This window comes from Sabethes cyaneus, chromosome 2 (assembly GCF_943734655.1).
Source record: "Sabethes cyaneus chromosome 2, idSabCyanKW18_F2, whole genome shotgun sequence".
Taxonomy (NCBI): Eukaryota; Metazoa; Arthropoda; class Insecta; order Diptera; family Culicidae; genus Sabethes; species Sabethes cyaneus.
In genome coordinates this window covers 170,409,994-170,423,880 of record NC_071354.1, presented here as the reverse complement: position 1 = coordinate 170,423,880, position 13,887 = coordinate 170,409,994, and the positions used below count along the sequence as shown (strand labels likewise).

General features: G+C 39.7%; 1 protein-coding gene across 1 annotated transcript in view; it reads right to left on the bottom strand.

Annotated features, from left to right (window-relative positions):
- Window positions 1–13,887, bottom strand: part of LOC128738275 (protein still life, isoforms C/SIF type 2) — a 119,562-nt gene continuing 105,675 nt past the window's right edge. Inside the window, exon 19 of the mRNA XM_053833284.1 lies at window positions 1–95. Coding sequence (XP_053689259.1) covers window positions 7–95 — 89 coding nt within the window. The 3' untranslated portion in view covers window positions 1–6. The remainder of the gene's footprint in view (window positions 96–13,887) is intronic.

Below are 13,887 nucleotides of genomic sequence, written 5' to 3'. Positions count from 1 at the left end.
ATTGGTTTACTTGCTAGAATCATCTTTACGTGCGGTCGAAGAAGACTGGGCATCACCTAAACTAATCATGTCTCTAGGCTTCCACACCGGGGATCCTATAATTAAACAAGAAAAAGTAAAAATGGCCAGATTTAATTGATTTGCATTGTGGAAAATCCAATTGGATGATAGTGAGAGAAAGGCGAACCAAGAATATTGGAGGAAAATTAGACTTTCACAGTGCTTGGAAACAAAACTAAAAAATAAAATAATAATAATAATACCACAAAGTGGTCAGTCGATGAAACCCAAATGGTAATTATTAAATATAGTATAATTTATCTTTTTTTTTAGCTTATCGATATTCAGCTATAACGAATAAAAATTATGAAATTGTGCTTCTTCTTATGTTGAACACTAATTGTTTGTCACTAAATGCCAATTGCGGATTCCGATTGTGTGTGATACTGGTACAAGAAGATCAAAGCTTGATAGGAAAAGATTTTACGTTTCGATTGCATAAAAAGTTCCAGCTCTACTCTTGTCACACTTGGTTACATCCTTCACGGCTATCGAATCCTCATTCTTTCACCGGTTTTCGTGCCGGTATTTCTCTTACGGCTGATCAAACGGTATAACACACGTTCCACCCAAAGAATACCAAAAACAAACAAAGCAACGAGCTAACCTGATGGAAATCGAAAGAAAAATATCGACAAAAAATTATAACGAAACTACAAGGTACGAAATACTTATATGTTCTACGGTAAATGATTCTACAAAGTCGGGTAAGATTAATCAACAAACTACACTATATTATCGCCTCCGTGATACTTGCAAGGGAGTCTAACTAATAATTCCAAGTGCTTTTATAAACCGTACTCGCTCGATGTAAAGTGAGTAACGAATGTATATTCGCAAAGAAATCATTTACTACTACTTTTATTTAGTTTATTAGAACTTTGCTCACGCAGCGTTCTGCTAGAATTAAAGCCAACTTTTATTTCAATAGCTGAAAATATCTCAAATATGCAAAGTGTAAAATTATAAAACTTTAGCTTTGAATGTGCCAAATTAACTTCCAAACTTATCAAATCAAATAAAGACATAAATTCTGGTAAATTCTGGAACCAGACCTCTACGGATTAAATTCGTGGAAAAAACACGGTTGTTACAAAACAGTTGTTGTAACTATTACGTAACTTTTTTCAGTTATAAGTGAGTTTCTGCAACTAAATACGTCGGAATTGTGATAAATGGATGTTACCCTAACAGTTAAGTTAAAATCAATGAAAAAATTTGTAGCTTCCTTACAACAATACTGAATAAACAGTAGCGATACTAAAAGTGGATGCTATTTTCGATGTTAGTAATAAATCTAATAATTTTGTTGTTGGGATCAAAATTAGTTAATTGAATGCCGAGAATTCAAAAAATGAATTTTTTCAAACATGGCGGTACGTATCACGTTTTATACATATTCCTAAGCTTTTCAACTGGATACACGATTTTAAAAACATTCAAAACTTCAAAATGTTTCTAAAAAAATACCGTCGAGGGGGGCACTTGGGGACAAATATATCACGTTAGAGTCCTAATGCAATCTTAATACTACATACAATCCTAGTGTAAAGCTAATTTTAATGATTTGAATGTAGTTTGATATCAGGCGATTGGTTATCGCAAGTTTACGTTTTTGCCGAAAACTTAAAACTTAGTACAGCACCTCGGCAAAATACCTGCTTGTTACGTCTAATAACTTACGCTAATCGGTCAAAGGGTGTAAACTTTGTTAGTGTTCCCCTATGCTATACAGAACACATCAGTATACTGTCAATTTCATGCAATCTTTAATTTTTTTTTGTTTCACTATGAATCATTTATATTTTTTATACCATAAAAAGCACTTTTTCACACAACTACAAATGAAAATGAAACTGAACTAAAATGATACAATGTCAAATTTCTATTTGAACAATGCAAAATTAAGCTACATCAAAATCGTAAAATAACATCTAACAAAGCAACATCACACGAAACGTAAAAGAAAACACAAAAAAATCAGTAATGTTAAGGTGTTAAAATTTTTAGTTCTGTGCGAGGGGGAATCAATTTTGTTGTTTTTTTTGCTAGTGATAGTTAGATACAGCGGTGGTAGTGGTGGGGGTGTGGTAAGGGCAGTGATGACCAAGGTGTGTGGTGGTTCAGGGGCGGGGCGTTGGGTAGGGGTAGATTTAGATGGGAGAAAAACAAACTTTTTGCCACTTCCGGACCGGAAGGACTGTAGTCGTAGAGTCTACGTGGAACGGCGGTGGAAACTAAAACCAAAAAAGGTGTGTTAACCATTCGACACTTTTCGCTAATTACCGGGTAAGCCCATTTTTGTTTTGTTTTGAGAGGAGGTTTTCGACTGGTACGCGCATTTCTTCGAAATTGACTTCTTCTACATTTACGAGTGTTTACAGGGGAAAGAGAGCATTCAATATCCTTTTTGCTGTTCCGCTGGAAGGCAAACGCAAGTGAACTGAACGTTTACTAAAGGTAATGTTTTTAAAATTTGTATGAATATCATACAATGTTGGTACGCAATAAATCTACTACGGGTTAAGATTCATGTTAAGTGTCACTATACAAGAATCTACTCGGAAAACGGTATACAATGTGCTATACGGTACGTGTTATGATAAGATCGATTACAAAGTATGAAAAATCACGACTGATTACATTTCAGTAAGGTGCTTTCGCTTGCTTTATCATTTAATTTTGCCTTACCCGCTTCTCTGGTTAAAAATGGAAGAATTTTCTAGGGAACACAAAAGTAGCTCAAAAATCTGTTTAGATAGCGCTCTTTTGCTCCTGTTATTTTACTTCTCTGGCTTCAAAATATAGACTCCGTTTCTGTGCTTACGAGTAGAAATATTACATCCCTTTCCGCTAAATGACATCCACTTGCTAAAAATAACACTTTGATCTCTTTACTAATATCACCAAATTAAGGATTGTTTACGGATGAAGTTTGAAATATATTCATTTTCTTTTTTTCTATTCAATGTTAATATTCTGTTACATCGGTATAAACAACGAACTTTTGTTCATGATTTCGAGTTTTCCGCCGTCTATCAAATTCAATATATATCTATAATCAGTTATGTCTGTTAAAATCGGTAATAATATACTAGTAATATAAGAACGTTGCTTATACGATAATTGGCACAAAATCACAACTTTTATATAAAATATTGTTTATTTTTTTGTATTATATTTTCTTTCTCTGCGCTTCAACTCTAACATCTATGATACAGCTGTGGAGCATCCCATTTGAAAAGTAAAGTGAAGAAAGTATAACGTCAACAGTCAGGTGTCATTTGTAATTCCCGCGCGTTGTCTTGAGTAAAATTGTTGACTAGCAAAACAATGGTAATAACACTGGTAGTACTGGTAGAAGTAATAGTAGTAGTGGTAATAGTGGTAGTTGTAGTCGTATCTTAGTAGAAGGATTATAGGCTATCGTTTAGAGCAGTAGTAGCATCAGTAGTGGTAGGTAGCATCGATCCGTTCGTCTGTAGCCGGCCTGTTTGCTAGTTTACACGAAACAACACTTCGCTCAAGCTTGTTTATCTTATAGGCTGCCATTTTTTTAATTATATGATAAACTCACCTGTATCAATTGTTAATTTTAATCATTTGTTTGTTGTATTTTTCTTTCGTTTCTATGTATTATATGAGGAAGGTTTCTGTTTGTTGGTTTTGGGGTCTATATAAATGTTGTATAGTATTCTATTATCTGAGTACTGGTTTGTATTCTCTGTTGAATGTATATTTCATTGACCATCTGCTTTTTCTATTAGTAAATTGTTTATATAAGACATTAATACATGTTGGTTTTGCATCTGTTGTTTGGTTGGCTATGTTTACTATATATTAAATGTTATGTACGTTATGTATGTTTATTTTTGATTGACTATTCTCTGTATATTTACTATGTTTTGTTTCCGGGGTTGAGTTAGTTGTTGTCAACGGACCATAATCAGCTAGATATTTTTAATATTGCAAATCGAACGTTTGTCATAAAAACGGTTGCCATGATATACGTTTACCATAATATACGAAAGCTGTAATATATGTTTGGCATAATATTGAGTAACATCTCTGTTCTCTGTTAACGACTCTAACTGACAGGTGACTTAGGGAAAGACGGCCTCTGGATGCAAGTATTTTCCGGCAATTCACTATCCGAAGCGCCGTCCTTATTACGTTTATTTGTTTTCTTAGGATCTCCAGTTAGTCATCCTTAGTCACACCCTTAGTGATGGCACGTACATTATGGCTACCTCATATCATAGCTTTCGTCCATTATAGTTAACATACACTATGGTATCAGCACAGACAAACAGACGAGACACTCGCGTAAATTCCATCGTCCAATCAAAAACCACTCATTTTTCAAAAAAGCATATTTCGCAACATGACCACACTGCGGCGCGCGAGTGTTGCTTCGAAATTTCAGTATAAAACCATACAAATGTAAAAACCCTACAGCATAAAACCGTGCAAATGCAACCTACTCCGCGACATGCATAACAGAGGGTGCTAGTGTGCAAGCAAAATGTGTAGGACGATGGTTTTTAAAGGATTTTCTTCAATGTGTCATGTCAGTTCGTCAGTGGTATCAGTATCAGAGGGTGTTTCCGTAACAGACAAGTGCCCCGTGAGGCTCACATATCCCAAGATCTGATGCAAGGAAGACAACACAAGAGAGGTCATCCGGGAGTTTCAATGTAAGAATGGCCACTAGAGATTAGTATAGCTGTAACGGTGCAGTCCGAAAACCCGCTGTGTCCATCCACTTACATTACTCACCTCCTCGACATCTCTCTTGGTCTACAAAATTGTCAGGACCCCCATTAAGATTAACCCCAAACCGTACCCCAAACTACGCTGGCCGTCCCATAGACTTTCTATGAAGGGATTTCCCGTCCAGTGTTGTTTTTGACGACGTTTTAGATTCAGTCACTGGAAAATGGCTACGTGCTGGGAATTCGACTTTACAGTAACTCATATCCCTATCTTTTTGTCCCGGGATCCCGGGTACTACGAGCTAGTAGCAACATTAGTGGAGATCGGGTAATTAATCCGGGGGTCGTATGATGAAATAGCCTTGCCAGAGTTGAGCGTATGTCCCCAGGTCAGGGGAGAGTCTTGACAATGATTCTACTGGAAGTCTATTGATGCTTCAACTAAGTGAGTGCTTGTACTCCATGTTAGGAGTTACTCACGACACTGCCTGACCTGGAACGGGCGAATGAATTAAGAAACGTGTTGTTCGGAAATCCAAGGCCAGACTGGCGGTCCAATCATGAGACTCGGAGGGTCACGCTACCGAGTAGGGTAACTTATCTAAATGCAACAACTACGAACAGCCAAGAAAATTCGGTTCGAAACATCTGGCATGGATTCGGGCGGTTGAGCCTCCTAGAACTCTGTAAAATTGATAGGGAACTAAAAGCAACGGCATGCTACTCGATAATTGCAAGGATTTAGGAAGAGAAACTAGCGGAGGAGTAGATTGCTGTAATTATCAATGATTAACGCTACCTATAAGGTGCTCTCCCAGATCTTCTTCCGGCGTCTAGCTCCAATAGTAAGAGAATTTTTTATGGCGATATCAGGTGGGTTTTAGAAGGGGCCCGTTCTGCTGCGGATCAAATTTTACACTTCGAAAATCCTCTAGAAGTATAGGGACTATAGCGTGCCCATGCATCATATTCTGTGAATTTTAGGGCAGTATACGATACAGTCGAACGCGAAAGGCTATGGTGGATAATGCACAAGAACAGTTTTCCGGACAGACGGACGCGACTGATTAAAAATGTTCTGGAACGAGTGCGGTGCTACGTGCATGTTTTTGGGACTCCTTGTGAGCTTTTTCAAGTCGCACAGAGGGTTGTGGCAAGGGGATGGACTGTTTGTTATTTAACATCGCTATTGAAGGTGGATTCGGCAAGCGGGCGTTGAAACGAGAGAAATAATTTTCGGCAAAATTAGTCAACTTCTAGGCTTTGTACCATGCGGCATCAAAATCCGGACGGTACCAATATCCGGACGCCTTCACTAATTTATCCTTATTAAGTAATAATATATTCAATTTATGAGGTGTAGCTATGTGGTTTACTTTGCAAATATATCTAAGATCGTTTAAACATAATCGGTGGTAAAGTAGGCAGAGCGAAATAACTTAAATAAATCCAAACGTACAGTTGGTGTCGAACAGTGTTTTTGTTCTGCGAGTTTTTTAGATTACTAAAAAGTAGTGCTTTCGCGATTTAAGGTTTTGGGAACTTATTATTCAAAGAAACCAATTTTTTTAACTTAGCATCGACAAAGAAGGTGAATTTTAATCAATTGATACGGTGTCATTCATTAATGTGTTGAAATAAGGTGTATTTTTGTGAATAACTACGCTGTCCGGATACAACACCATGTTTTTAAATCCGAACATGTTTGACTGTTTGATGGTAGCTGCCTAATGTTTTTCTTAGAAAATGCGAAAGGACACGTTGAACCAGGCAGAAGGTGCGGTACAAGAAGCAGCCTCGATCCATGGAACCGGCAGAATATTTGGAAATCCAAAATACTTTAAGGCATTTAATGTAGAAGCACTTAATCATTTTCATTCTCTGGTTAGGTAAGTGAGTCAGTGTCGTACTTGACTAGAATCGTACCGTTAATGACACAAAAGTGCAATTAAAAGTAAAAAAATGTGCAGAGAGATGATTATTTAATACTACATGTAACACGTGATAAGTTGTTTACTTATAGGCATACATTTCTGACACAAAATATGAGAAAGTTTTACCTGTCCGGAAAATGATTCAAAAGTGTCCGGATATTGATTCACTGTGATGTGAGGTGTCCGGATTTATGACCACGACAAGTCTGTTAATTTTTCTTATTTCAATGTATTTTATTGAGTTTTGATTGTAAAATTGATGTGTTATTGCAAATTTAAGCTTTATATTTGATTATAGTACAAAGCAATTACTAGAATGTTGCGAAATTATTGTTTACGGAGCATATTAAAAATATGACCTGCTTAAGTGTCCGGATATTGATGCAGCATGGTAGACGACCTTGACATCATTACTAGAAACTGTGGGATGGCGAAGGCAATCTACACTGTACTAAAAACTGAAGCTAGGAGCATTGGGTTATAAATCAATGCATAAAATCCAACTATATGGTAGGAAGAGGTTTCAGAGTAAATAACGTTCGCCTCCCATGGGCGCCACTATTGACAACGATTGACTCGAAGTAGTCGCTGCATTCATATATTTGAGCTCTGGACAATCCTGACAATGCACAATGTACCGGAAGTCCTTTGCGGAGTTGGGATTGTAACTTTGCTTACGGAAGATATACGTGCACTTACTGTATTTGAATGAAAGGTGCTGCGAACCAATGTCGGCGCAGTCCAACGGAAAACGGCGAGTGGCGCAGGCATATAAACTACTTGGAAAGAATCCTATCATACTCCCGACGAAAGTTGAGAGGCTACGGTAGGCCAGCCACGTCGCAAGTATGCCGGAAGATTTTACAGTGAAAGCTGTTCTCTCCAACAACTCCCCCGGAACTATACATAGAAAGGCGGAGCGTGCTAACGGGTGGCAACTAAAATTTTGGAATTTTTTCGCGGCCCTTATGTTCAACAACAAACGAGCTCGGAGAGAAATGAGAGTATGTATGTGTTAGCTCTCTTTCTCCTCTTTTTGTTAATATTTTTTGTTTTGTTTATGCTTGCCCAGTTTTGCTAAAAATGGCGTCGAAACAAGAAGCATTTCGGGAGCGCGTTGTACATTTCTACGAACTGCCACAGAAATCTCTGCAAAAAGTATACGGTACAACATTTAAAAAGCAAATATGTTGCGGCTTCGACTTTTTACGATATCCTAAGATGCCCTACAACTAATCGCAAGCAAGGTAGTGGGAGACCAGCCAAAATTATGGACGCAGAAGGACATCGTTCTCTTTCTCGTTTCTTCAACAACAAACCTTCTGGTTTGGCTATCAATTAAGATGCACCAGACGAATGTTTGAAGAAAATTTTGATCCCCTTTCTATAAAAACATCATGCAGATGGACAATACGTGTTTTGGCCGGATAGAGCATCATCGCATTACGCCTAAAAAACTCAATCGTTCCTGAATACCTATTCGATCCCATTTTTAGCCAAAAACTACGACCCGAAAAATCTGTCCCAGTGCGCCCAATCGAAGATTTCTTCGGGATTTTGAGTTCCTTGGTGTACAAAAATGAGTGGAGAGCCACAAATTGCAAACAGTTGATTGGTAGAATCAAGAGATGCATTCGCAAAGTTGCATTGACGGCCGTACAACGCTCCTGTTCCGACATCAAACGGAAGCATCGCCGTACAACCAATTACGGACCGTTTTCAAATGTACACTAATTTTTTTTGAACAATGGATAATGTATCTTTAATTTCAGTAGATCAGATCTTCTTCATGTATCTTTGTCTTTTTTTGACAGCTTGAGAAAAAAAATCCAAAATTTTAGTTCCCACCCGTTAAATGGCTCGACTATGTTGAAGCCAACTTGCGACAGTCGAGACGCTCAACGAATTGGTGACGAGTAGCCTGGGATCGCGTACAACGGAGACACGTCCTTGAAACATCATACACCATCAAGAGCCACCCCGACTGTATACTGTTAGCGGAGGGAGAGGAAGTGATGGAGCCTCTGACGCGCTGCTGGTGACTGGCATTGTAGCGCTGGATAAAATCCTGTAATGTATTGGTCGGGAAGTATTGGTCTATTGACGATAAAAGGTTGCTTTTATTACGGTATCCTCAATGTGGACTGCCCGCACGTAGACCCAACGGCGGGAAGAAAAAACTTTTGGCAACGTATGACAACTGTTCGCTATGAGACATCTAGATCGTTATGAAGATTATGAACGTAGAAAAGGTTTTAAGTAAGCAACGTTCAGGAACGATACATCAACTACTACTTCAGAGGCCTGGTGATCAGACGAATTTGCTTTTTGCGCAAAGACAAGGCCACCTGGAGGTTACCTGACTAATGGACTATGAACCAAATTGACCATATTCCAATCAACGGTCGGCTTTTTGCGAATAAATTTCGTCAACATTCGCTTTCTGCGAGGTGCGTAATGCTGGCAAGTAATGGGGCGAGAAACAAGCTTGGAAAATATTTCTGAACATTGCCACGAGGGAGAATTGAACCTATTATCGACGAGCGCGTACAAGCGTAGGTTCTATGAAGAAGTGAATCAATCTTGTAAGAGCTATACGAGGAGGGAAACCTGGTCTTAAACCAGGTATGACAGGGGAAAGCAGTTCTTCAGTGAAAACTCCGGCTTCTCGAGGAAATCCGGCGAGAAATCCGACAGCTGAAGATAACTAGAGTCACTGTAAGCAACCGATTTCCGGCAGAACCTTATGATCATATGGAAAGTAAACATTAGTAACAGCTCGTCAGTAGCTGATTTCTAGCATTTACTGGGAGAAAAAATCACCAAGGAATGGATAAAAGTGAGTTTTACTGGAACCCGCGTTACTACAGATTAGATTTTCATACTCCGACAAATCCTCAAGAAATAACTGGACTATAACGTCCAGTCATTGTGGGATATTACGAGCATCGCAATGTGATTGAATCTGCCGCTTCTATAAATTCGCATTTCGAATTTGATCTAAGAAGTTACCCAAATAATACTAAATAAAAACTACAGTGTAAAGCATACGCTATTGCGTATGCCATAGTTCTGAGGAACGTTCGTTATGCACCGTACAATAAGAGAAACAGAGAGCTTGTTTCGCCATCACTGTCATCATGAGATAGCTTGGAAGAATGTGAAAGAGACAAAAGTACTCGAATTTCCCGTTAATTTTCGCCAGAACCTTTAATGCGATAGAAAAATCGTCTTTCTGTGTACGAATTTCAGACCATACCACGTTTGTTATCGTTAGCGTTACAAATGGGAAATAGTTATTGACGGAAACGACAGTCATGTAGAATTTTCGTCGATTTCAGGAGGGCATACTAAACATCAGAAAAACTGGAATGCAATTTTTAATAAGAATACGTAACTGTTGGGCTTCGTAAGCGACTTCAACGTTATTACTACAAACTTTAGGACGGCGAAAGAGGACAACTACGACAGGACAGACTTGAAGTTGAAGTTAGGAAGATTGGGGATTGGGCTAACAATTAATACGTCGAAAACTAAAATATGATAAGTATAAGTTCAAAAAAAAAAAAAAAAAAACAATGTTCGCATTTCTTGGACAGTGAGAGATGGCGAACAAACCTGAAGTTGTTCATGAGTTCATATACATTAGCCATCTTTTCAAGAGATTCAACGACTTACAGTCGGACAACGGGCTAAGTTTATCTCCGCAAGGCTCATCGATCAAGGAGCCGTGGCAAGCCGAAACGGTAATCAAACTGATAGTCCTCTTCGGATTTAAGACTGTAGTTTTGCGTACAAAAAAGTATACACGCATTTGCGATACATTATTCGTGCCTGGTGGCCTGATAACTGGAGGAATGAGGAACTCCATCGTCGGTGTCAACAACGGCCGATAGCCACAGAAATTCGTGAACGTAGGTGGAAGTGGATCGGACACACCTTGAGGAAAGGAGCGAACACAAGGACATCCACAAGGACAGCGTAGAAGAGGCAGACCCAGAGGCTCATGGCGACGGAGCGTAGCCAACGACATCCGGGCTGTAGACGAGAACCTGTCCTGGCGACAGGTAAAAGCCATGGCGGGTAACCGTCAGTAGTGGAGATCTCTGATTTCGGACATGGACATGGACACATAAGTAAGTAAGTAAGCACTTGCTGTCTACGAATAGAAGGTATTGGCGGAAAGTGGCGTAGGCGTTTGAATCACGAGCTGGTTGGCATCACTTCAATTCCAATCGTACACCGGACAAAAATTGGGAGGTTACGATGGGTCAGTCACGTTGCGCGGGTGCCGGACGATAGTACGGCGAAATATGTTTAGTTCGATCACCACAATACAGCGGCGCCAGAAACTGAGGATCTCAATCAGCGACGATTAGCCTAGGATCGAGCGGAGTGGAGTCGATTTCTTGATATAGCACGAGTCAGCACATGAAAATGAAGAAAAAGAAGAAGAAGCAGAAGAAGAAACAAAAAAGTAAAAGAAACAGAAGAAGAAGAAAAGAAGAAGAAGAAGAAGAAGAAGAAGAAGAAGAAGAGGAGGAATACGAAGATGATGAAGAAAAGAATCATGAAGAAGAAGAGGAATAGCTACTAGAAGTTAAGCACTGACATTTATGATGACTAGGGTTGCTATTACGGCCAATGGTCGCTCTTCGTTGATATTTTTCAACTATAGCGTTAAAATAAATACAAATTTGTACCGCGAAACAATCATAGAAGGTGCTCGTGGCCAACAACAATCCCTCCATTCCTCTATGTAAGCCAGATAATTTCTCGGGTATTTCAAATAGACCTATGCGACAATGATAGATTCTCTTCGCGTCTTCTCTCTTCCGCTTTTCACGACGATACTAATGCATTGAAAAGAAAATTGTTAAAACATTTAGCTACCTAGTGACTTCGGCAACCGATTTATGCAAAGTTGACGTATTTAAATGCATTAGTATCGTTGTAAAAAGCGCAAGAGAGGAGCCACGAAGAGAATCTCTCATTGTCACATAGGTCTATTTGAAAAATTACCCGAGATCTAATAGTTTCTCACATGTTGCCCTAATGTTAAAGATTATACGGTTCTCTTGTTAAATATTAAGAGTTAATAACGCCCCATGTTTAGATATCGAATAATAGATTTGGCATTTTCCGAAAAAAAATCACCAGCGTTTCGCTACAAGCAGCAATCAACGAAATATTAACATATTTCTATCATATTAACATATTTACAATCAATCAGTTGTTTCAGTTTAAATGAAACCTCCGATTATTAAAGTCATCTTGATTTGCAACTTTTAACCCGCTAGCCTTCATTGGATCCGTTGACAGCGGCAATTTGGTTATTTTTGGTTTTTTTTTAAATTATCTTTCACCCGGAACATTTTTGATTATGCTTACTTTTGATTTTGCTGCTACGAAGCCTGCCACTATTTTCATTTCATTTGTTTGCAGAGGTTTAAACTTTGATTCATCATGTTGTTATGTGGTCATTGTTTTTACTATTGTTTTGATTATTATGTTTTTTTTTTATATCCATATAGTTTGACTGTATTTTGAAGTTGTATATGTGTGTAAAACGGTTAAACATTTTCCTGCTAGGACATCTATCGTTTGTTATAAATGGATACATTCTTCTGTTAGCTTTCTGTGTTTTGGTATTTAGTTATATTTATAAGATTCCTTTCGTCGGTGCTGACTGCTGGTAATTTGGTTTAGTTGGTTTGGTGTCAGTTAACGAAACTTAGGACATATCAGAAGGCTATTTTTATCCATCGAGTGAGGAATTACTATGCAGTCAGCGGTCGATGTTTACGGAGTATTCGTACCCTGAATATTGCTTTTCATATGAATGGATAGAATAGTTAGTAACCGAACCGATTGGTTAAGGTAGCAATAAAGAATGGCACTGAAGAAAACCGATTTTACCCTAGACGTGAATTTCATCGTGATCGAACGAACTCTGTTTATCGAAACTGGCCTGGTGGTAGAGTTTGGCACGGTTGGAGGATTTCTTCCGCGCACGACTTTGCCGTGCGCGGGCTTTTTGTTATGGAGGTTTCATGTCTTGCATGATACACTCCATACAAGAAGCGTAAATCGGTTGATGGTGTTGAGCTGACTGTGGTGGAAGAGGCTGAGGTTTGCGGTGCTGAGGATGAGGTTCGTGATCGATACGGGCATAATGGAGGTTCGCGTTTTGACCGTAGTCCAGGAAGGAGGAGCTGTCGACCGAACGGGACGACGTAAGACGATACATTCGTTGAGGCGATGAACTTCGGCTATAGCTTTTCGGAGTGGCTCCTCGTTGTTGGTATTGTCGGTCTGGGGAGGGAACACGACTGTAGAATCGCTGCGGGGATATTGCACTACGACTTTGCTTTGGCGGGGAATATCCACGACTGCTGCGTGGTTGTGGGGAAAGACCGCGTGAGTAGCGTTGCGGGGACGGGCCTCGACTGTAGCTTTGTTGAGGCGACAGACCTCGTGCATAGTGCTGAGGAGGCGATTGGCTTCTATAGTAACCGCGGGGTGGTGAGGGACCACGGTAACTTCTTTGGGGAGAAGAACTTCTGCTGTAGGTTCTTTGGGGAGATGTTCCACGACTGTAGTTGCGCTGTGGAGATGGTCCGCGGCTGAAGGAACTTTGTGGGGAAATTCCTTTGAAGGAAGACTGAGGGGAAAGCGACAGACCACGTGTTATGGAAGTTTGGGGAGAAAGACCCCGTGCATAGTATCGCGATGGGGAAGGATCACGGCTGTATAAGTTTGCCGGAGAGCTGCTGCGACTGATAGATTTGCTCCGCTCGGAAGAAAGACTGTACCGTTTCTTACTCTCTATGGAAGACGTCGTTTCGAAACTGGTATTGGGTGTGTAGCCGTATGCTGTATCGTACGCTTCGACCGATTTTTTCCTCTCTGCGCTGCCAACCGAGGCACTTCGCTTAGCCCGTCGGTGTTTTTCTTCCTTTACATTTTGGTAAATATGTGGATAGTCTTTCTCGACACCCAGATACTCACTGGACATAGATAGATAGCATCGGTTCGAGCTCTGGTACTGTTCGTAATCTGACGATAGGTTGGGATCGGTTTTGGAAGTGGTACTATCGGAGCTCTCGGAAGGTTTTCCGACACTGGGACTTGCGGGACGTTTCAGGATACCACTAACGACGTTTCCGTTAGCGACA